General features: G+C 31.9%; 1 protein-coding gene across 6 annotated transcripts in view; it reads right to left on the minus strand.

The window, feature by feature from the left end:
- Positions 1-26,240, minus strand: part of LOC126745976 (long-chain-fatty-acid--CoA ligase 4) — a 58,867-nt gene that overhangs the window by 18,255 nt on the left and 14,372 nt on the right. For 4 of the 6 annotated variants that reach the window (XM_050454034.1, XM_050454033.1, XM_050454032.1 and 1 more), the window contains exons 2-5: positions 20,913-21,051; positions 14,164-14,280; positions 13,578-13,793; positions 5,689-5,890 (exon numbers count right to left, since the gene is read on the minus strand). In XM_050454034.1, the coding sequence (XP_050309991.1) occupies positions 5,689-5,890; positions 13,578-13,793; positions 14,164-14,280; positions 20,913-21,047 (670 nt within the window). In that variant the 5' untranslated portion in view covers positions 21,048-21,051. The remainder of the gene's footprint in view (positions 1-5,688; positions 5,891-13,577; positions 13,794-14,163; positions 14,281-20,912; positions 21,052-26,240) is intronic. The other 2 variants (XM_050454036.1, XM_050454037.1) reach the window with 1 other exon arrangement.

The raw sequence follows: 26,240 nt of genomic DNA on the forward strand, positions 1-26,240 counted from the left end.
CGCTATAAATCTCTTGTGTTTTAAAATTCGTGTGTAAAATTTACCACAATAAGTAGAAATGTACAGATAATGAGTGGCAACATTTAGATAGCTGAAAATGCCTTATGGATATTTTCAGAAAAAAAAATGATTATAAGAACTGTATAAAAAGTTTGCAACAAATAAAATCATTGTCGAAGAAATTCAAATAAAAAGACCGACTTGAATTGAATAGTAATAAATTAAATTCAAAGTCACAAGTTCAAAGGATTAAATGTGTTTCGCCTATAATAGTCATCATCAGATCTAATTATGAATTCATTAATAAAAAAGAAAAAAGCAAAAAAACAACATTACATGATACCAGTCAAGGGTAGAAACTAGAAGTTAAAATTTACAGTATCCGTCCTATTATTTCATCGATTTTAACTTGACTTATATCACGTAGAGTTGTTTTTTTACTTCTTTCTTTTTTATTAGTTGAGACACAAGTAGATCTGATGATACCTAACACAGGCGAAGCCCCTGTAATTCTTTAACCCTATATTTCAATATATTTGAGGGCTGTGACTTGTGGTTTAATTTATTACTATTTAAATAAAATCACAACTAGCGTAGTCTGTTTATTAACATTTTTATTTTAAAATTCAGTGTTTGCATTCAAATTGTTGTTCGTTGGCCTTTTATTGATTCTTTTCTTTCTTGAAAATTTCCATTTTCTTTCTTATTTATTAAAATATTTGATTCTTTAAATGGCAGTGTAATTTTAGCTTTAGGTGATGAGATTAAAATAAATAATTCGTGAAGTAAATACTAAATACTACAAGCAAATGTACTATATTTCAAAAAATATATGTATGTATGCACAATTTACCTGCAAATCATTAACTATTAGTCCAAAGAAAAGCATGACGATTTCAGTTCAAAAAAATAATAATTAATGACCTATTTTTTGACTTAATTAATGAATCAAAAACTTTTAATTGCTTCAATTACAACTGTAAACACAATTAATAAACCTTGGAAAATAGGTCCAAACTGAGCAATATTTTTAACAATTATTCAATTTCCGGTGGTTTATCTTGACTGTATAAGCTTAATGCTGTGTGAAAGATGATTATATAATTAATGCTAATAGAAGTAATTATTTACAAAACTATTGTGTGTTTTATCAATCAGATGAAGAATTCAGTTGTTTATACCTTTAGTATATTTGTGTTATTTTGCAGGATAAATAGTGTTAAATATTTTAAAAGCCGTATGTTAGGGAATTCTGGAATGCAAACCAAATTATACAAAACTGTTGACTGATCAGGTAATTCATATAAATATATCCAATCCAGACCTGACGCGAGACCTGAGAAATGTATAGAAAAATATCCTTAATATGTATAAAAGAAATAATAACAGCAATTAGAATAATAAAGGTAAAATATTATTAATTTAAATTAAAAGGAAAATAATAAGAAAAACGTGTTAATTAGCGTTAATACACTTATAATATAATTGAAGCAACAAAGATAATTACCGTATGTGTAACATGAAATTGTGTTTTACAATATCACACGGGAATGCAATTGAAATAAAATGCCCAGATACTAACCTTATTTAGTTCGTTAGAATTACGATAAACAATACCATTCAAGCAGTACACAACCAAGCCAAAGAATTATATTTTTTGTCAAAGAGTTGTCAAAGGAAAAATGATTATATGGTTATAATATATATAAGACACCACTTTCATGGTAAGTTTTTAACTCAACTTAAGATTAATACTGACAAGTTTTCTTGTGTAATGTTACTCCTGTAGAGCTTCAAGTTACTATTAAGTAACGAAACGCTGCTGAGTAAAATGATTATTTACGTTTTTAATTCGATTCCAGGTTCTTGGGTCAATTTTTATAAATTTTTCAAGTTTTCCTGGCTTTGTAGTCATTTTCTTATGTCCTTCGGGTATTAGGGCTTCTGATGTTAATTTTTCTATTGCAGGAATATCGAATAATTTTTTTATATTATTTTCCAGGCCACTAAAACCATTTTGTACGTTTTCCAGGCATTTTTAATTCGACTGCAATCTTTTGGGTCAACGTTTATCAATTTCAATTAATTTTTCACGTAGCAATAAATAAAATTAAAAATTACAAAAAAAAGCAGTAATAATAAATAGAGGGTTTTTTGACATGGAATCAGACCCTGGGGCGTATACCTAATACCAATTTTAAACCTTTTATCCCCTGAAGATGGACACCACTGTGTCCGAAATGTTTAAGTTATATCTATAAAGTTACTTAAATAATTACAGTAGTAATTTTAGCGTTTATTTAAATCCCGTTAATTTTATTTGGACAAGTTTTCAAACTTGTCCAAAGTTTTGACATGACTGCTTGGATAGGACTTGGAAGTTACGGCATTAGAAAATACAGCATTTCGAAAAAAATACTAATATGTCTCCATCGATTCTTCGTTCAGGAAATTCATCCACTTCACTTTATTCATGCATTCGCCCAATACTTCCCAAGCAATAAAAACATAAATAGTAAAATCCCAAGTCATTTCCCCCTTACCAAGTCTCGCCGAAATAATAACTTCCTAAACTTTATTTTCGTTAACAGTTACTTTGTTAATTTACTCCACCTCTATTTGATTAAATTGTTTTCCACATTTCAACTTACTTCTAAATTACTGTTTTATTATTTGATCGCAATCGACCTGTTTTGCTCTTGCTCCTAATTTAACCCCAAAAAGACATGAATTTCAGTAAAAAAATTCAGTCTTGTATTGTTTTTAAGGGATAAGGAAACTTCCTAATGTCTGACATTGATAAATTGAACAAATGTTGAATGACGACATCTTAATTTAATATTTAGCACTCACTCAGGATGTGGTGGATCCTGAGGCGAGTTATATTATGCTGATTGATTATAAGAAAATTCTTGAAATAAACTAGTATTCGGTACTCTTATGCAATTCTCACATCTGAATTTATTTTTGGTTTATAAATGTTTAGGTATTCTATATATCTTTTCTATTATATTCCTAATTTATATGATGTTTCTACTGTAATACTAACGATTTGCCTTTTAATTGTCTTTTATATTCTCTAGTGTTTACATAAGTTTATTAATAAGAAGTACAAGATCAAAGCATGAATCCATATAAGATAGATATTGTATCTCTGTAATACAACCGCTAGCTAAGATCCTGTGTTTTTGAGGGCTCCTCGCAATATTACAATTATTGATAATGTTTTTTTAGTCCATTCTAAGCATGCTTTGGTTTGTTACCTCTCAAGATTTTGGCACATTAACTTTTTCCAACTTTTCAATGCATTTTATACGGACGTTTTTAATCTGATGCATTAAAATTGCATGTTATGTGCTTTAAATTTAATTGGGGCCGTAATTTAAATTCTAAATAAGTTTGTAAATGATCCTAATAGTATTTAAAAAACATTTTGTGCATTTTAAGTGAGGGTGTGCAGCGTAATGCGAAACGTAAGCCGAAATATGCGAAAAGTACAGACCAAATTTCTATACATATTATTATGCCTAGAGTTTAACATCTAAATTTTTATTTAACGTGTGAAATTGATATATTATGTTTAAATTTGTACTTCGTCTAATAACTTAACTGCGCCTATGACCTGACTTTTGTTTCTTTAACTCCCGAACACGCAAACAAGTGCTGCAACGTTTACAATTCAAAGCATTTTTTTTAAAGAATATGACTCATCTAATTTCGAAGAAGAAATAATTTCTATTCAAAACTTACAAGTCACATTTCTTGAATAAAATTTGGAAGAAGCACATTTCTTCTTAAAAGATGCGATGAATCCAATCTTTTTAATTACTGGAATAATGTTTTAGTTTTAATAGGATTGGTACGCAATTTAAATCGAGCAGATCGCATGGCATTTACATTTACTTACAGTCCAAGGAAAAAAGTTTTGGGGCTCTACTGAAAATAAAATTCGACTTCAATCCTTTCTGCGTTTATTTATTTAAAAAAATGGTTACCAATTCTGGCCTGGCGTTCAACTGGTTTGTAGTGCTGCAAATACCGAAGCGTTTCAATCAACATCATCTTCTTCTGATTTGTTAAATATGTTGGAAAGAAGAGAGATTTAGGAAGCTGATATGAGAATAATGATTCACATAGCTCAGGCAGAACGTGAAAATTATAAGAAAATATGTATTTTGTCATCTGATACTGGCATTATAATCATGACATTATATCACTTTAGAAAATGTTAATCTGTTGGATTAAAGGTAAAGATTTTATCGACACTATTGGTTTTAAATATTAAATTTAATCTTTATCAGGAACTATGGATAAAAGAAGGAACAGGGGCTACAAAACGAGATATCGCAATACATATTATGACATTGCGTTGTGGCACAGAAACCTGTTTGGTACTTCCTGCACTTTACCACTTGACTGGAGCGGATTATACGAGCAAAGTTGGCACAAAACGTTCTGCTTTTCAAGCCGAACCAGAAAAGTATCTTTTGAACTTTGCACAAGGTATAATAATATATAACCACTATAATACATAAAATTATACCACTTATTTATTTTGTTTTTAGGTTTAACCAAAAGTGAAATTGAAAGCTCTGTTCGGCTTGCAGAAGAGTTTTTGGTAACAGTCTACCGCAAGGACAGTTCATGTAAAAATCTTAATGAACTGAGATATTGGATTTACCATCACCAAAAAAATGTTTCTTTAGAAAAGTTACTCCCAACTAGTGCAAATATTAGATTTCATATTTTAAGAGCTTTTTTTTATTGTTTATAATCAAAACTTTTGTTTAAATACATTGGAACATACCACTTTGCTTGATCCACTTTGTTTTGGATACAAGATCGAGAATGGTTGCCTCTTACCAAAATCAGTAACTAACCTTTTTCCCCCAAGTGACGATCTTTTACCAAGTTGCAATTGCACGAAATGTTCGCGGCAAAATAGTGGCCGTTGTAGGGCTGCTGGGTTAGAGTGTTGTTCATTTTGTTATTGTAAAGGAGGAATAAACCAGTGTAAAAATCCGTACAATAAATAAATAAAGGTAAAAAGTATATTGTGTTCAAATTATTTTAACTGCAATTATTTTTTTGTATCATTAAATTTGTTTTGCTATATATTATTGTCCACTCTATTTCACAATTATAAGACACATTAAAAGTTATATCGCAACTAAAAACTTTATATATGCCAAACCATATTATTTGCAAAATTTTAGACTCTAATTAGGGGACCACCCTGTATAAAAACTGAATGTGCCAAATTTGTGCGTGGTAACAAACCGATTCGTAATAAGTACTCATATCACAACAATATTCTGCAAAAACATTGCAGGGAACTCTCAAAAACACAAAATCTTATTTAGCGTATGGACTACTGGGTTTGTAACGTCCATTATGAATCGATTTAGTTAATCATTGTTAATAACTAGACAAAAAATTATTAAAATCCCTTGAAAATTTCAGGAGATACGGGCTAAATGTCAAATAACTTATACGGATTTATTTTACATTTATCCGCTAGTAATTTGACAGTTCATTATGCTGTCTAATTTATGTTTTAATTCGTTTAACGCATAGTGTTTATTGCATCCTCCCATAACCCAGGACATACACATCTCCTATGGATCTTACTTGAATTCCTGAACTGAAACAATTTTAATACTGACAAATATTTAAAACTATATTTACCTAAAGTAGCATAGATAGTAACCAAAGGAATGTTCTGCTTAAAAAGTCCATGGGCAGCGATCATCCATTCCGCTCTAGTTTCGGCGAAAATCACAACGTTTTCTCTCGGTTTGCATCCCAACTCTCGCAGTCCTTTACCCAAGTTTGACGCCAACATATTAACTTCCGAGAAAGTTTTCCAGCGGTATTCTCCCATATTGAACTGAAAGAATTTCAGGTTCATCATCATAAGGTTATTATCTAGTTACATTTTAAAAGAATGAGATCGAGTTGGTCGAGGAACGGATTCAAGGACGGACTACTTTGTTTGGTTTTTTCAGCCCTTTTTGATACTCCATTGAAGGGCCTTAAAATCGACTTTTGTTTAGAAAAATACCGTGAAATGGGGTGAATTTGATTTCGCGGGGCGACTTTGATTACCATATCAAAATATTTTACATTTAAATTTCCCGCGCATATTAAGTGTATTGAGTAATGGTGTAGCTAGTGATCCATGTGCATGTTTTTTGTCAGTCAAACGTTTTTTTTTTGGAGTTTGCGGCTCTCAAACATGTAAGTAATATTTAGATAAAAATATAACCTTTTTTAGATTTATTGGATGGGGTCAAATTGATCAACTGAAAGGGGTGAAATTAATCAGCAGATTGTAAAGCTTATATAATTTTAAGGGTATAGTACTACTAGTAATAATAATATTTTTGGTTTTAGAATGTTGACATAATGCCGAGAGTTTATAAGAGAAAAGTTGGGGCACGAAGGTACAAAGACTACGGTCAAGAGTCCATAGAAAAAGCGTTAGAAAAGGTCATAAATGAAGGGTGTGGTTTACGCAAAGCTGCAAAATGGTTCAAGATTTCTTACGGGACCTTAAATAATAGATACCATGGGCGTCATGTTAAAAGTAACGGCGGGCAAACCGTTTTTAGCTCCAATGAAGAGCAATCAATTCTTAAATGTGTTGCTATTTGGGGCGAATGGGGGTTTCCTCTTAATTTAACAGATTTAAGGCATATGGCAAAAAACCTGCTAGATACTGAAGGTCGTTCAGTGGCAAAATTTAAGGACAATTTCAACCCGGTACCGATTGGGTATTTTCGCTGTTAAAAAGATATAACAATGTAATAACTCAAAGGCTTGCAACTACTATTAAAAGGGCTCGTGCTGATGTTTTCAGGCAAACATTAACTGAATATTTTGAAAACCTTAAAACAACTTTAAATGGTATTCCGTCGTGCAACGTATATAATTATGATGAAACTAATTTGCTTGACGACCCTGGGCGCAAAAAACTAATATATTCCCGTGGAGTAAAATACCCTGAACGAGTGTGCGATTTTATTAAATCTGCAACCTCAGTGATGACGTGTGGTTCTGCAGCAGGTGTTCTTTTGCCACCATATGTAATTTATCGAGCAGAAAAAATGTGGGCGCAGTGGACTGAACAAGGACCAAAATTAGAACCCAGTTGCATAGATAGATGCTGTGCAGCTGGATCACGATACAACCGAACGTCACATGGGTAAATAGACGCCGAAACTTTTAATGACTGTGCCAAAAAATGACATGCCAAAAAACAGCAAGGGCGAAAAATTCTAATAGGCAATGATAACTTAGCCTCACATTTCACAGAAGAAGTTATTAGACTGTGTGAAGAACATAACATTGGATTTGTATGCCTGCCAAAGAACGCGACACATTTATGTCAGCCGTTGGACGTAGGGTTTTTCAGGCCATTAAAAATGGCCTGGAGAGAAGTCTTGCTAGAATGGAAAAATACGTATCCGACACATTCATCAATTGACAAAAAGGATTTCCCACATTTGTTGCAAAAAACCTTGGTGAGAATGGATAGTAAACTATCCAAAGATAAAATACCTCATGCGGTTAAACGAAATCTTATTTCTTCTTTTGAAGCAAGTGGCATAGTCCCTTTAAATCCAAACCGAGTATTAGACAAGCTGCATAGAGAAGATTTTAATCAAGACCAAGCACAGAACGTGTTGGTAAATTACTTACAACAACAGAGATTTTCAAATGCTCCAACAAGACGAAATAAGAAGAGAACAAAACTTGATGTTCAGCCAGGGAAAAGTGTGACAGCCCAAAATGATTCCAACAGTTCAGACAGCGACGTTGAAGAGCCTATAACAAATGATAATTCCGACGATGACACGACCGCCGACGACGATCTATTTATCCAGTTGCAGGATAACGAAGAAATTGAATATTTGGAAGTGAGTCAAAGTGAGATCAAAATTGGGACATTTTTCTTGGTTAAAGTGTTGGGGGGCATGCGAAAAAGTGCGAAGGCGACGAGTTTTCCATAGAGTTGGCAGATATAATTGCTATTTTGCCAGAACCTGCCGCTGACCTGCGTCAAAGGTCAAATCATTTATCAATTCAAAAAAGCAGTAGATATCAAGGAGATGTAAATCCTTACTATACGGATTACTGCTTCTATCTATTAATTGAAGATTTGTTTCTTTACTTTTTGAACGTCTTTTATAAGTTTTTGTATTTTTAAACAAGTGTTTTTAATAAAGTATTAAAAACTGCAATGTTTCTTTTTTATTTTACCTACCTAAAAAAATAACCAATTAGTGGAATTTTATGACTGATCAATTTCACCCCAAAACCTAGAATTATCTGAAATATCAAAAGAGTTACAAGCAAATTTACAAACGAAATTATCAATTTAACCCTGTTTCACGGTACTCGGATTTTAATAGAATTTTCTTCAATTTCATTAATATGTTATTTACTTTATCATAAGTTCACGAATGACCGTAGAGTCACATTGTTTCCAGATAATCTCGACTTTCTTATTGATTTACCTTCCAATAATGTAAATAAATAATTTATATCGAGATTACCTAAAATTCGATAAAAAAATATCAAATTATTGATGTGCAACTCACATTGAAAGCGATAAGTTCTTCACCCATTTCTCCTACTTCTAAGTCAAAGTGAGTCGAAGGCTTTTTGAATAATACCGTTGATTGAATATTTGGGAAGATACGCAATCCTGTGTTAAAAAGTGTACCCGGTCGACTATCGGATTGCCGTTCAGTTTCGTGCACCGTGTGGTGCTGCCGCGAAGCGTCATATCTAGGAACGATTTATTTTAGCTGTGTGGACTTGGCTTTTGGCTTCTTTGAGTCAGGTTTTCAACGACGCTGGAATCTCCGGTTACGCGGCCGTGTTGGATATTTTTTTAAGATATGGGATGATGCTGCCAATTATGTTTTTATTATTTTTTTTGAACATACAACACGGTGTCATTTATGTGGTGGTCAAGTGATAAGTGATATACTTAAGGGTGGAGGCATATTGAAATTTCTTAAAAGTTAAATTTTATAAACAAATAATTACTTACCAAAATATGTTTTTGAGACAAAAATTAATACAAAAATATATATAAAAAGCTATTTTTACAAAATTACCAACAAAGTTTAATACAAGTTATAATTCCAACAAACATTGTTTCCTTCATTTTGTGTTGAAGAGGGTCAAGTTTTTAAATAAAAAGCCCGTTGCACTTAATTAACTAAAAACTAATATACAAAAAATATGTGGAACAAATTTTAAGATATAAGTAGGTTTCACGTAAATATTATAAAGAATAATTGAAATAATTCATAAGACTTAATACCGATCATAATATAACTTCTTGATCAATAATTTTTTGTAAAAAGTAACCCATTTTGTCATGTGATTCAATATCTGAAAAGAGCAGTGTAGCGACATCTGTAAAGTAAGGGGTTGTGAGTGAGGATGTTAATAGAAATTGAAAATAGGCCACATTTTAAGTTTTAAGCGACACAGGAAAATTCTCAATTACTAGTTGTTAAAACTATACTTAAAACTATAAAAAGATACCTAGTAACAAAAAAAAACATTTTGTTTAAAGACCCCGCATCACGGTTATACAGGACGTCAATAGAGGTGGTATAATTAGAGGAAAGTTGAGCAATATAGTGTCCTTTTATAATAAAATCTAAATACTTACTAATACTAAATTTGGCAAAATCATTTTATTTTTTTCTGGCGTTATTTCAAAATATATGACAAAAGTAGTTATTAAATGAATAAATTATTGTGACCACTTTTTCTCGCCTATACGATGACACCTTTAAAATTTAAAATACGACGTTCTGTCTTTAAAGAGCCATCATCAACTTTGTTTTTCTTTGTCGGCGCTATATTGACCATTTGCAGTTTAACGACGCGGGAATCTTTGGCTGCCCGGCCGTTTTGTTATTTTTTTAAGACAAGGGCGATGATGATAACAGCGCTTTTATTTATTTTGTTATTGCCGATATTTAAATGGGCTGTGATCTCGCATAAATAACTAGATAAATGTGGTGGTTAAGTAATGTATGAATGTTTGAATAAGGGTTGAAATGTTTTGAATAAGGGTGTAACAACACTATAAAATATCGAAAATAGGCCACACTTTAATTTGCAATACAGGGGAACACTTAATTACTAATTCTTAAAACTAGAAAAAGTTAATAAGAAAAAAAAACAAATATTTTGCTTAACAGTATGAAGGGTCTCATCGCGGTTATACAGGATGTCTAAAATAAGGATGAGCAATAAATGGTTTAATTAGGCGAAAGTTGCGCAATATAAATGCAATGATTGAATAAATGCAATCTAAAAATTGGAAAAATGCCAAATACTTCCTAATATTCAGGAAAAAGGTGAAATTTGGCAAAATGTTTTTTTTATTTTTTTCTGGCGTTATTTGAAAATATAAAATAAAATCATTTATACATTGTTGTAAACGCTTTCTCTCATTTATAAGTTAACATCTTTAACTTTTAAATACGACGTTTAATAACTCTTAAATCCTTCTTTAGAGAGTCATAATCAACTTTTTTTCTTCTTGTCGACTCCATGTTGGCCACTTGCAGTTTTAAATAACCCTTTTACAACAAGAATTACTTTTTCAACGAGGTAATTTCTAGTGAGTAGTTGGAATCATCCCTATTAAATATTATATACCTCTCTCTCTTTTAAATACAATTTCGAATTTCAAGAAATTCAAAACATACTTTATTCATAAATACATGGTACCTACTTGTTGACATGGTACTTCTATGATATAAAATAGGCACATTAATCGACATATTACTAACACATAATTTAAAAACAATACACAATAGTGGGTTCAACATACTAGTATAAACACAAAATGTATTTTCAATTTCAAAGCAAGACGACTTAAAAATTTTTTAGAGTAACATCACAAATTCTAACCTTTACATCTTTACTAAAAACTAATTATATACGATTGGCCTGTTCCTAACTATCTTAAAAAAATTCTAATGCTATAAAAATACTTGCTTTTAAGAAGTTTCGTTAAGAACTTTTTAAAGCGAGGAGAACTTCTAGAGACTTTTATGACATTTGGAAAATTATTAAACATTTTTATGCTCAAGTAAATAAGAGAATTCTTAGTTCACTTTTTGGGATGGGCATTGAAATATTGTATTCTTTTCTGATATTATAATGTTTTAAGGAGCCATTATTTTGAAGATACAATTTATATTTTTTATATATTAGGCAAGCAGACTCAACAATAAACAAGCAACACAAGGAAAGTATCTTTAAATAGGGGTCTGCATGTCCTGTGGAGATTTATGACACATATATTTAATGGCTCGTTTTTTAAAAACAAACATCGAGTCAAAAAGCCGTTTACTAATGCAACTCCAAAATGTTATTCTATACTGTAGGTGTTTTTGTATGAAAGTAAGTTCCAACTTTCGACAAAAAAAAATAGACCGTTTTTGCAGATATCAATCTCAGTTCATTTAAAACCACTCTAACAGCATAACATCGTCTAGCCAGTTTTTGCCTCCTGACATATCTCCATAAAACTTACGTTTATGATCGATAACAATTCGAAGAAATCTGTTAAAATTATTCACTTCCAATTCTTTCTTGTGAATCATGAACTGCTCTGAACATAAAAACTTAACAATTTAGTCTTATCTATGTTTAAAGACAACAAATTAGCATCAAATCACTGTTTAATCATTAATAAATCTTTAGAAACTGTTTTTGTTAATGTGCTTTTATTATTGTCTGCCCATAAGATAGTGGTGTCATCTGCAAAAATAGTGAAGAATCCTCTTATCTGGAGAAACGCCAGGTAATTTATATACAATAGAAATAAAATAGGACCGAGAAACGAACCCTGCTTACTACACAAAGTTCAGACAAACTGTCATTTAGCCGAACAAACTTTTTTCTGTCTAACAAAACAAAATTTTAACCATTCTAGAGCAACTCCCCTAAACCCATATCTAGAAAGCTTATCGAGCAGTTTCCATGGTTGACACAGTCACAGTCTTTAGAGAAGTCGCAGAATACCGCTGCAGCAAAGTGACCTTCTTCAAGCTCAAATATAATCTCTCCAGGAATGAAAACATTACTCGACATTCATTTAATATGTTATTTTTTTTTATTAGGAAAGCTACCATTCATACTATAACCAGTTTCTCAATAACTTTAAAGGCTTTTTAGGCTTTATTTTTATCTTTTTCATGAATGAATTTCATCATGAAAACAATTATTGAAAATACTTAAAACACTAAAGACCATAAACATAATATATTGATTTAAAATTTTCTTAAAGTAAAAAAAATAAAAAGAGAAAATGGCTCTCATAGGCATGAAGAGACAGTATTTTTAAGAGTTCGGATTGATTTTTGTAGATAAAATAGATAATTTTCTGTGAGGTTTATAATTAGATTTTTTTAAAGATTTTCTAATAAGATTTTGAGATTCCCATATTAGGTTGTTATAAATCAAAGTCTTAATTAATATACGCACACTGATTAATTTTGCCTAAAGGAGCCATCGTCTCACAAACTAAACACATTTACATATATCTATCTATTTGTGATTATGATATCCAAGAAAAATTTTTAAACAACTACCAAATTGCAATACGGCAAACACGAACCTGTGCAAAAACTCTCCCACACGACTCGGATGATCGGCCGATTACTAATGAGAAGCGACGGACGAAATTATTTTCGCGCATACTGGAGAGAATCGCCATCTATTTTTCACGCATATTTGCGGTCACGCTTTAGCCCATAAGGTTGCGTATCTTCCCAAATATTCAATCAACGATAATACCAAGATAAAAATTTAATTGCATTTAAGCTGAAAAACATTTTGCTACTAATTATAATTGGAGGAATCTTGGATCATTTTAATGATAAACTATAGAAGGCATCAAAATTAATAATAGCGGGAAATCAGTTTTTGTTACTAATTTTGCTTTCATACATCTGTAAATCGTTACAGCAATCGATACAACCCGTTAAGAGGAGATAAATTTAATATCACTGTTGAGATGAATATTTTATCGCATCCAGGCTAATAGAGAAAAAGAAGTCATTGATTCTAGGTGGAGGAACTTTAAATCATTGCAATGATCCCATTAAGGTTGATAATAAAAGGAAATCAGGTTTTTTCACTGGTTTCACTTTTATAAATCTGTAATTCATCACAGTAATAAATATTTTACCGCGCTTTTCATTGAATCTAAACGGAGCAGCTTTAAATCAAATACTTAATAATAAGTGTTTCACTGAAATTTATTTAGATTTCTTTTTGCATATTATAAAACAATGCGGTGAAATAATTTCTAAAGTTTAACCGCTTAAATGATTGTAACCGTTTGGCCTAGTCTTATATCACTTACACTCTATTGGATAATTGGACGGTTATGTTTAACACACTAAGACGCAACTTTATATTCGAATATTGCCTTAATGCTATTGTTAAAAGGTCGACTGGTCTTTAAGAAGATCAATATATAAATAGTGGGTTTTGATTATATTGTTGGACGATTAATATCTTACTTTTTTAAAGATTCTTCCGTTGGACTGTTTCTCATCTTCCTCTCCCAAAATCTCCCTGGTACCAAGGCATCTTTTGTTCGGGTATTTATTGGCAACAAACTCCAAAAGCTTCACCATGGTATCCACTTGGCTCCTTAGGAGTTCCACGTGTAAACTCTTCGGCTGCATGGTAGACCGGTATGTAATACTTTTGGTGTCTTGTGATATGGGTTGGGCCTAAGGAAATAATTCAGTGTGTCAATTTTAAAAAGTTCAACACATCATCATTTAAACATTTAAAATCAGGAGTTAGATAATTACATGCAATTCCAAACAAGACAATTATTAACATATCGATCCGCATTAGTAATTTGTTGCATGTAAACAAATATTCGGATTGGCAATAGGTTATAAAAATGCCTGTATCCAAGATCGGTACAATTCAAGTACTTATATTGACCTCTGCTTGTAGTGTTATGCAAGTTGTTTTGGGTCAAATATAATGTTATCAGCTTATAACATGTTTTATATGACCAATGATAAAATTAATCTATACCTATATATCAAAATAATGTTTATACCCTGTTTTAGCGATAATATTATATACCTTATAGTTGTTAATATTATTATTATTATTATTGAAATTATCGGGAGAGGAGAGATCCTTGTTGATATCGATAACGGTGTCATCTTTACCTTCGCGTTCGGTCGATACGATCGTTGCCTATAAGAGAATCGATAAGCCACAAAAACAAAACAAAAGATGAGACACAACCCCTAACTATTAGTACTTAAGTAAAAGCTTGTAGCATTCCGTAAGCTAATTTAAAAGTTGACCTTGGACAGGTGCCGAGGTAATTATAATAAATTTATTATTTTCATGCAAACTAATAATAAGGATTATTATACAATCAATATTATAATAATTAATAACGTTTGCTTCATTCATTTGTCGAATGGGATCGGACCATTAATTGGAGTGCTACAGACCATTACGTTTTATTTGTTTCGCCCTTTCACCGCGCTTTTTTGCTGTGCACGCTTTATTAACGCCTTGCTGGATGACACGCTAATTATATAGAGTATACAGCGTGTTACTGGCTTAATTTAAATAAAAAAGTTCATGCAAAGTTGGGTTTGGGAGATATCTTAAAAAATTCCAAAACCATTTGAAACGTAAGAAAACATAATAAGAGACACCCCAAGCAACACATCATATATTATTATCGTTAAATATATATTTATTCAACGATTGCTTAGTTTATAAAAGGGAGAAAATTTCGTCATTTAAAAAAATTGACACGGGGTTTACATATCTAGTTTTTAAACTCGATTTTGTATTGCACTGATTTTGTATTAAATATTTATTAATACACATATATATTATGTATAATTATATTAAATTTAAACTATCAAACTGCGTTATTCGATATTAACGACGAAACCCGATGTTATTCATGCGTATTATTTTGGAAAACAATAGTTTTTGAAAATAATTTCTAACTGGTAAGTTGTGTGGGGTGGGTGGGGGGGTAAGGTTAGGGTTAATGAAAAACGTTTTTTTTTGCAGAAAATAATTGCATGAGAAAAAAATGCTTTTTAAGAAAATTATTGGTAAGAATATACGATTCTGTTTACAAATGGGAGAAAATTACGGCATTTAAAAAAAATTACACCGGATTGACATATCTAGTTTTTAAACCCGATTACTAGATTTCAAATATTTTATGAAATTCTTCTGAAAAATCACTGTTTTTCGTCCATATTATCCAATCTAGTAACGCTGTTTTTATATTAAATATTTATATATAAAATTATATCAAATCTAAATAAACAGTGTTATTAAATTGAATATTGCATATAAATTTTCTGCAGAAACATTGTTTTTTATCAAAACAACCCTTACCAATCCCCACCCACCCCAAGCATTTGACCAGTAAGAAATTCCTTTGAAAAATCACTGTTTTTTGTCCACAAGATCCAATCTAATAGCACTGTTTTTGTATCAAATATTTATTAATATACATATATATGTATAATTTTATGAAATTTTAATAAACAAACTGTGTTATTAGATATTAACGACGAAACCAGCTGTTATTCGTGCATATTATTAGGGAAAACAATGATTTTTGAAAATAATTTCTTACTGGTAAGTTGTGTGGGGTGGGCGGGGGGGTAAGGGAAGGGTTAAGGAAAAATGTTTTTTTTGCAGAAAATAATTGAATGAGAAAAAAATGCTTTCTAAGAAAATTATAAGTGAGAATATACAGTATTGGACAAAAAGCGACTTGATCGATATTGTTCATACCATTAGTAGATAAACATCCTTTTTGGTCGGTATCAAATCTATATTTTGTTTAAAAATGCCTTGTGGTAAAAGTTTTTCTATTGATCTCAAAAGAAAGAATTATTGCATCGTATAAGATGGGAACACCACAATACGTAATAAAACAAGAACTAAGGGTTTCAAAATCTGTTGTGTCGAGAACCATTTAGAACTATCGAATTAGAGGAAAAGTAGTTAACCGAAAACAGACGGGTAGACCGAGAAAAACTTCAAAAAAACTGGATAGAAAAATTAAAAGGATCTCCCAGGCAAATCCTTTTCTGTCAGCAAAGCAAATTCTGGCTGAAGCTGGAAGCTCTAATGTTTCCTCTCGAACGATACCGCGCAGACTAGTTGAAGCAGGCTTAAAAGCATGCAAACCTGCCAAAAAAACGCTTCTTAGTAAGAAGAATATTAAAGCACGTCTTCTGTTTGCAGAACAACATGCTCACTGGACACCAGAGCAATGGAAAAAAGTACTTTTTAGTGATGAGTCAAAGTTTAATTTGTATAAAAGTGATGGTGTTCAATATGTTGTATGTCCAAGGTACTGTAAAACATGGAGGTGGCAACGTGTTACTCGTGTTAGTGTGGGGTTGTTTCTCTGGCTATAAAATGGGACCAATTTACCAAATTGAGGGCATTATGGATATAGGTTTAAGTATAAATATATCCTTGAAAATGTCATGCTACCTTATGCGGAATGGAATATGCCACAACGTTTTGTTTTCCAACACGACAATGATCCAAAACATACAGCAAAATGTATAAAAGAATGGTTTAATGGAAATAAAATAGCCATTCTTAAATGGCCAGCCCAATCGCCCGATCTTAACCCGATCGAAAACCTGTGGGAAATTGTGGATAGCCAACTTAGAAGTAAAACCTATAAAAACAAAGAGTACATTTTGGAAGAAATTAAAAATATATGGAAAAATATTGATCAAGATATAATTGATAATTTAATTTCTTCCATGCCTCAAAGGTGCCGCCAGGTAATCGCAAATAAAGACTTGTGGACTAAATATTAAGGGCGCAATCTGATAATGTTTTCTTTTATTTTTATTGTAAGCGTCGCTTAATTTTTGTCGTATAGAAATATTTTACTTTTCTTTTTCTTTTTATGATCTTGTTTATACGGAAGAATTTTGGTATGTTATGTAATAAATATATGTTTATTAATGAGTGTATTTGTTTTATTGAGTTTTAATTCTACTTGCGTTTTTGCTTTTTTAATAAAAAAAAAAAAATTATCGTCGCTCTATTTTTGTCCGATACTGTATGTATAATTATATTAAATTTAAATTAACAAACTGTGTTATTAGATATTAACGACGAAACCAGCTGTTATTCATGCGTATTATTTTGGAAAACAATGATTTTGGAAAATAATTTCTTACTGGTAAGTTGTGTGGGGTGGGTGGGGGGGGGTAAGGGTAGGGTTGATGAAAAACGGGTTTTTTGCAGAAAAAAATTGCCTGAGAAAAAATGTTCTTTAAATAATAGGTGATTCTGGTTGAGGTTCAACCAAAAATGTACATCTGGTGTAAACCAAAAATAAACGTTTATTTAACTATCGTGTGTTGCTTGGGCTAGGAGTCAAAAATTAATTCGATACGATTAACGTATTAAAAAACCTCAGTTAGTAATAAGCATTAAGAAAGCAAGCATCAAAAGCACACAAACAAATGTATTCGTTACACACATGAACAATATGTCGTAAAGAAAGTATCAACTTCACTCCAATGATATGAACGACTGACTATCCATTAAAGACTCGTTCAATAACTTTAAATGATCACTGAAAAGTTTAGTTATGAGCCAGCTCACCACATCCTACAACCAAAACTCTTTATTTTATTTTAGAGACGTGTTTCACTAACGACCTTAGCATCTTCAGGAGACTATTAAAACTAGCAAGCGTTTTAAAACTAATTAGCGTAAAAGAGTTTTGGTTAGTGGTGATTTCAGGTTCTAACCTTAGGACTATTCGTCCCCTCAATGCCAAAACCACGAATGTGCAAATTTTCAATTTTTCGCCTATATGCCAAAATAACGAAAGGGCTCTCTTAAAGAAAATAAATAAAGTCAATATAAATTTAATTTTTAATTCGAACAGTGACCCATTCTAATTATACATCAGCACTCATGGGGGTTTTCTCAAAACTACAAATTTCTACATTCGCGGTTTTGGCATTGGACGGACGTATTATCATCAGCTTAACAAGCCCTTGACGCATTCATCAAACAACACCAAGTTAATAAATATACCTGCATTGCTAATACAAATGGCCGCCATGACCAGAAATAACCGCTGCCTCGTGGCCGCCATTTTTATAGTGGTTGCGTCCTTTTGATGTTGGTCACTCTGAACATTTTTAGGGTTGCCAACAAAAGATGTATTAAATAAAGGTAATGACGTCACCTTATTTTAGCGTTTTTTTTTAGAGGTCTCTAATAAACTTGATGTCAGAAGGGAAGCTATAAAAATTGATGTCAAATTTTTAGAAGAATTAAATTTTTTTAGTATTAGTTTATTTAGTTTCACAAACAGTAAACACAAGCAAAAATTTAAATCAAGATTCGTAAGAATTCAAGTGTATGACAACAATAAAACACATAATTTATGCACGCATGCATCTATCCGAATTTAATTGAAACTTTGTCTCGTTTTAAGTGAGGATTACCTTCTTTGTGAACTTTAATGAAATTCTTAAGTACAAGAAAAATCTCAGATCTAACACAAAAAACAAAAGTATAGTATCTTATCTATTTTGTTTTTGTAATCATAACCAGTGTTGCCAATAGCCCAATCTACTTCTCCGCTGTTATTTAGGTCTTAATTCCGTCAAAATCTGCTAACCAGTTTTCAGAACTCTTCATCTTCAAGTTATTAAATTACGTTATATAAATAAAAAAAGAATATTTGGCAGGTGGAACTTTTTAAGCATCCACATTTTGTATATGTACAGATTTGTGTATAGTTACTTGGTATCAAGGTATCATTACCCTTATAAAATAAAAAAGACCTGAGTAATAAAATATGGATAGTGATAAAATAAAAAAGTCGAAGACTCATAGATATGTACCTATTTATACAACAGTAGTAGGAAATTTAAAACATCATATATATTGGTAATTATATTTGAAATAAGTTACAACAAATTACAGTTTTTTTTTGTTTTTCTCCATCAAGACCTCAACTGCCTGGAAGAGATTATTGATTCTACTTTTAAACTTAATTTATAAATTTTATTCCATATTTGTTCTTCTTTTTTAAGTACGGATAGCTTATTAATTTCATCCTTCATTTCTTCTTATTCTTTATCGGAATTTTTCTGAATTCTTTATAGGCAGTTAAGACTTCAGCTCTTTTTGTCTTTTTCCCTCGGGACCTCAACTGCCTGGAAGAAATCATTAATTATTCTTTTACAGGAGAATCATTCATTTCCAGTATCCCACTTCTTCTTTTTCGTTTTCTTTTTTAAGTGCTTAGAAGAAATTAACGAATCTCGACTATAGGCAGTTAAGTTACTACAGGCCTCAGTTCTTCTTGTCTTTCTCCTTCATAACTCAACCGCGTGACAGAACGTTTCTTACAGAAAAAGTTCAGACAGTTTAATTTTTTCCTACATGTCTTGTTCTCTTGTTCTTCGTCTTTAAGTTCCTGAAAGAAATTATTGATAAGAATTATTAGGAATTATTGGTTCATTAATTTAATCCTAATGTCTTTTTCTTCTTTCTCTTTTCTTCTTCTTTAAATTGGTGGAAGAAATTAACGAATTTTTTACAGGCAGTTGAGTTACTTCAATCCACAGTTCTTTTCTCTTTTTAGACCAAAATCTGATAGGGGACCTTAAACATGTTGGAAAACGCAGTAACACTACTGATCCTCGAGATTATTGAAGACAATTCTCCTGAATTTAAGTTGGAAACAGTTTTTCACCAAGGTGGGGCACCGCCTCACTTTAGCAGAAATGTTAGAGAATATTTGATTAATACTTACCCTAATCGATGGATTGGTCGTTGAGGGCCTACCGAGTGGCCAGCCAGGTCGCCCGATCTTACACCTCTGGACTTTTTTTTATGGGGCTACTGCTACTGCCTTTCACCTTCATAACCTCAACTGCCTGGATGAAGTTATAGATTTTTTTTTAACAGACATTTCATTAGTTTTATCCTGCATGTCTTCTTCTTCCTTTTTAAGTACTTGGAACAAATGGACGAATCTTTTACAGACATCGGCTGAGTTATTACAGGCACCCAGAGAGTTCTTGTCTTTCTCCGTCATGACCTCAATTGCCTGGACTAATAATTTTTCTTTTACAGGCAGTCCAGTTATTTTCTCAGTCTTTTGTTCTTCTTCGTCTTTTTTAATTATGCCAACTGTCTGAAAGAAATTAGTCTTTATCTCCCTCTTTTTCTTTCTAACTACTTAACAAACGAGGCTTAAGTTATTACATGTATAAGACCATAAATACGGCACATCTAAATGAAGCTATGTACTAATGATTTTTTTCATTCCCTACTTAGTTTACAGATCGAAATTAAATCTTCCATTAGTTATACACAGATTAATCTAACTCACCTTACATACTTAACAAAAATCAAATCAAAAGCAATATCAACAACCTATTCAATTCTCCATTCCATTCTGGGATTCCCCAGTCATTTTTAGTTTCCAAGCTAGAGATAATGGGATTCGCCAATTATGATGACGTGGCTGCGCTATTTGATAAACCGCTAAGTTACCGCCCAATTATTCCGCTACATTGGCAACACTGAACATAACCTACCAAGAACTTTAATTCTTTTGATACAATTGGCACCACCGAAATTTGTCAAGGTAACCAACAGCGGCCACCTAGTAGTGGTCATTTCTTTTTCAATGGATCAGATATATTTATTAAGTTGGTGTCAACCAATCACACACTAACAAACAAACAAAAAAAAAAAAAGATGTGCGCGATTCGGTATCCATGCGACCGCATGCGCTCTCTCTCAATCAACCATCAAAAGATCCTGACCTTAATTTTGCGAGTTTTCTGACGCTGTTGCCAAGGTCGCTGGAGGAGCACGTAGACGGGGAATGTGAGGAGGTCGTAGACGAAGGAGAGCGCCCTTAGGGCGCCCAGGGCCAGTGTGAAACCCACTCCGTCCATATTCCTGAAAATAACATAGATTTCAATTATTATTTAGTATGAAGGCAATCAATAATTAGGTACTAAAGTCACGGGAATTGCATGAAAGGACGTCGAAGAGTAAAGTATTTAAGGATAAATTCAATTTGTTTTTTTATCAGGAAATAAGGCTGCACTCCCTCATCCTGATATACATCCACTAGGGGGTGGATTTTAAAGGCCAATAATTCAATTCAAATTTTTCCGGAAAATTTCACCTTAAGGTACCATTTTTGTAACATAATTAGAAACCTTAAAATATTTTTATTATTTTGATCAAAGACCTTCATGAAGTAGGATAAGGTAGTAAGTGAAGTGTAATTGTTTAAATGGCTCTAACTTTTAAAAGACTCATCATCCGATTTTGTTCAATTTATTCTTGTTTCAAAGTGAAATGACAGTACTTTTAAATGTGGTATCCAGTAGTATGTGAAAGTTTTTAGTAAAATTGGCATTTTAATTAAAAACTGTTACTTTGATTTTTCCACAAAAATTTAAATAGTAAGGTATAATTCTGTTAAATCAAAGGAGAACAACTCAAAGTCTCGGTCTCAATCAATTTTTTTTTTTGAGACAGAGACTTTGTAACAGACGAAAAACAATGAAAAACACAAAGTCACGGTCTCACAACATTTACTTAAAGCTACACGTGTTTCGCTCTATTCAGAGCATCATCAGGCCTAGGCCAGAGACTTTGTGTTGTTCTTCTTTGATTTATTTATATCAGGGTCTCTTTGAGAATATGGATGACTTCTTTCAATAATTTTGTTAGCTGAATCGGAAAATAAATTAAATTTAATAAAACCCATTCCTATTGCATAGCAGCATAAGAAAGGGTCAATAGCCATAAAACATTTTTCGGTACTAAAGTCCTGAATGGTTTCATTTTTCGAGTTTATTTAATAGGGCAAAAATTAGGCAAGTATCATATTATTAAGTAATTATTAACAGCTGATTTTACGTTACAACAATTAACTAGATATTCAATATATTTATAAAGGTACTTAGATAATAAACACTAATGAAATATATACTCCAGAAAAATATTCTATTTGTCCTAAAATGTTATTAAAACGAAAATGTTTTTTTTAATGCGTTAAAATGAGAAAAATATCAGAAATAGGTTTGTAAGTTCTTGGATATCAATTGCCCTTTAGTCAAGCTGTAACACATCATTCCTTTCCTGGATCCCAACTAAACACCCTCTAAAAATGAAGTATTTGAAGGTATTCCAAAGCGGTATTCCAGTCCAGGTTTTACTTCCTGCTTTTAACCAATGTTAAATATATGTCAACTTGAAGGTCGCTGTTTTATCATTATTTGAATCAAAAAGTGTTTTTATCACTGCATAAAAATAAATGTCAAACAAATTTTGAAAATATTGCAGTGTCTAATATTATTATTAATAACACGTTCGCGGACAGCCCTGCTACAGCCGTCATGCGTATTGTGACAGACCGGCTATGACAGTGATTTTTAAATTTTTGCTAGGACGGCTAAAGCTTGCCCAAATTACATGTTATTCTTATGGCGGTGAATCAAGTGTGTCCCAGTAAACAGAGAAAAGTGCAGCGATGGGATGCTCGCTTTGTTACGTCGCTTTCGTACCATGCAGTATTATTGGTGCTTGCTATAGGGGTTCCTTTTTTATGTAATGTTTTATACTTTACCAAAGAATTTTGTGCTTATTTAGTTTCATTTAGCAAAGAATTTTAAAATGTTATTTTTTTGTTTTTTTATTTAGATCTGTTTTTAATTAGGCCAATAAACGGGTTTATGTTCATTATTGTGTTGAAATTAATAATTTTTTCCTCCTTTTTTTATTGTGACGGTGATAGGAGGTCTGTGTCACCAGACAGACCTAGTTCATAACCGTCTTCTATTTATAGAGAAAAAAAAACACAAACAAAATCGACTTATCTTTCAATATTTCTTTAAATTTTTACCACAATGAATTGAACTACGCAAAAAAAGGAGGTGAGTTTTTTTTGACGACTTTTACGTTGGCATTGTCCGCGATTGTGTTAAAATCTAGATCTAATGTAAGTATATAAAAACAAATTTTATTTTTAATTTGAGTCATAAGAATTAGATGAAGAATGAGAATTCCTTTTTTTTAATTCCTGGGAAAAATAACGTTTAAAATTTTGACAAAAAATCGTATCAAATCCACCATAAAATCAAAAAAAAATCCAATATCAGGAAAGAATTGAAAATTATATCGAAAAAATGTTGCATTTTAAGTAGTAAAATTAATGAGAAAAACAAATCCAAACAAATTTTTGGAAAACATCAAATATTACGTCAAAAACCAGGAAGAATTGAAAAAATGTCTTTGAAAACTTAGAATAAACCACCTCTAAAGCCTGGAAGGCGCCTAAAAATTACGTGAAAATTCTGGAAAAAAAGCAAAAAAATTAAATTCCTAGAAGGTGTAAAAATTACATCAGAAGCTTGAAAAACGAAAAAAAAAATTAATGCCTGGGTCCGAAATAGATCAGCTATGATCCACACATCAAACTGAAATTAATTTTTTTACCCTTTTCTAAAAAAACAAAATATAACAAAAAAAATGCAGACCAGTTCGGACGTTCCGCTACTATGTCACTCCGTTATATATTTCCATTCTTGTTTCGCACATAGCAAAAGAGAAACAGCCAAGTAGTCTATGGAGAGTTGACGCGTGCCAACTCTTCCCGAATCACTGGCATGGATAATTAATTTATGATACTGGTTTAGGGACTTATTGAAAATTTGCTTAAAATTGATGATGATGAATTTTTGAAAAAACATGGTTGGTATTGGTATAAGATAAAGGCTTTGCACTTATTAAGAATAATTAATAATTTCTTCCAGGCAGTTAAGGTCCCGAGGGGAAAAGACGTGAAGAGCTGAAGTCTATAGTAACTTAATTGCGTATAAAAAATTCAGAAAAATTCCTTTAAAGAATAAGAAGCAATGCAGGATGAAATTAATAAGCTGTCTGTAAAAGAATCAATAATTCTTAATACAGGTGGGCCCTCTGCCTGTCCCACCAAAAATCTACTACGCCTAAATAGACGCGAAATTCGGTTAGTGACAGGTCTTTTAACCGGTCACTGGCACTTAAGAAGCCATCTCCATACTATCGGTATTGCGGACAACCCGGAACGGAATGCCGATGGTGCCGTGAGGAGGATGAAACCGTTGACCATGTAGTCGGGGAGTGCCCAGCACTCACGCGCGCCAGGTTCAAATACTTGGGTAACACTTTCAGTGTACCGGGCGACTTTAAGTCCTTCAGACCAGAGAGCCTTATCAGTTTCTATAAGGTAACTGCCTTGGCAGCCCACTGTTTCGACAATTTAATTCAATTCAATTCAATTCAATTCAATCATCAATATTTTCTTTCAGGTACTTAAGAAAAAGAAGAACAAATAGGGAATAAAATGAATAAATTACGTTTTTATACAGTGCTTTTCTTTAATGTCCCTCCCCCTTCTCTTTATTTTTTGAACGGATCAATTCAAAATATTGAAATTTGAGGTAATGCAATTGATGAGTGAATAGTATGTCTTAAAGCAAAATTAACAGATGAAAATTTCAAGATGGGCGCCATCTTGGAAAAAAAAATTAAATGGAAAGGATGGTCTTGTGGCACTCCTAACCACTACTTTAAAGGCCTAAAATATAATTTCAATATCTTTACCTACAGTCGGTCCAAAATTTCACAACGAACGTAACATCGATATTTCTACAAATATTCGTTGTTGTCTATCGTAAATCCAATACTGAAGCAGGTTCAGTTTCGTACGACTTTTGCTTCAAATAGCCATCGAGGACCTGTAGAATGGCCAGCTCGCCTGCCAGATTTCACACCTCTAGACTTTTTTTTATGGGGCTATTTGAAGCAAAAGGTGTACGAAACTGAACCTGTTTCAGTATTGGATTTACGACAGACAATAACGAATATTTGTAGAAATATCGATGTTAGTGTATTTGAAAACGTTCGCTGTGAAATTTTAGACCGACTGAAGTTCAAGGCAACCATTTCCAGCATCTTATCAGTTGAACGCAATGTATTTATTCGATATACATATAAAGTTAAATGTTAATGTATTCAGGTAATTATTAAATGTACCACCATTTTGTAGTAGGTTGAAATTATATTTGAGGGTTATAAAGTACTCGTCAGGAGCTTCAAAATGATGTGCCACAAGACCATCCTTTCCATTTAATTTTTTTTCCAAGATGGCGCCCAGCAGCCATCTTGAAATTTTCATTTGTCAATTTTATTTTAAAACATAGTATTCACTCATCAATTACATTACCTCAAGTTTCAATATTTTCAATGGATCCGTTCAAAAAATAAAGAGGGAGGGGACATTAAAAAAAAGCACTGTATATATATAAGAATCGATAAAACCCTTCATATGGGATAAAATAACGTTATGATGTTCTAATTAAATTATCTATAGATTCATTTTACATAATTTAAAATGATTGATAGTTTAAAATTATGATAAGTTAATGACAAATAAACAAAAGAAACATAATAATTATGAATGCCAAGTGACATGCCCGTATTAAGCGTCAAAAATTGATATTTCGATAATAATTCGAAAATTAAAAGAGATAGCCGACTTCGGTTTTCAGGTTTTTCTAGTAAATTTAATTTAATTTTTGATTCTGCCATGAGAATTAGACCGTGCCCCAGTTTTTAAACCAAATGACGCCTCCTACTAATTTTACTAAAAACTTTCACGTGCTAGAAGATGCAATGTTTAAAAGTACTTGCATTTCACTCTTAAACAAGACCAAATTAAATAAAATCGGATGAGTCTTTTAAAAGTTATATAGCCATTTAAATTGTAATTACTTTCACTACCTTCTCTTTACTTTATAAATATCGGTATGCCAATGAGTATTTGACCAAAATGACCTGGAAAATAATATATTCCAGGGTTTCTAATTATATTTAAAAAAAAAAGGTACGTTAAGACATTTTCGGGAGAAAATTTGAATTGAATTATTGGCCCTTTAATTACGGTCACTAGTGGTCCAATTTCAAACTAAAAAATACGTGGCCACTTTTATGATGTCAGATTGACACCTTGCATTATTATTTGTACTGCTCATATATCACTTGGACAAAAAAAGGATTTAAACACTTTGGGTAATTTAGATAATAATTTA

This window comes from Anthonomus grandis, chromosome 16 (genome assembly GCF_022605725.1).
Source record: "Anthonomus grandis grandis chromosome 16, icAntGran1.3, whole genome shotgun sequence".
Classification (NCBI taxonomy): domain Eukaryota; kingdom Metazoa; phylum Arthropoda; class Insecta; order Coleoptera; family Curculionidae; genus Anthonomus; species Anthonomus grandis.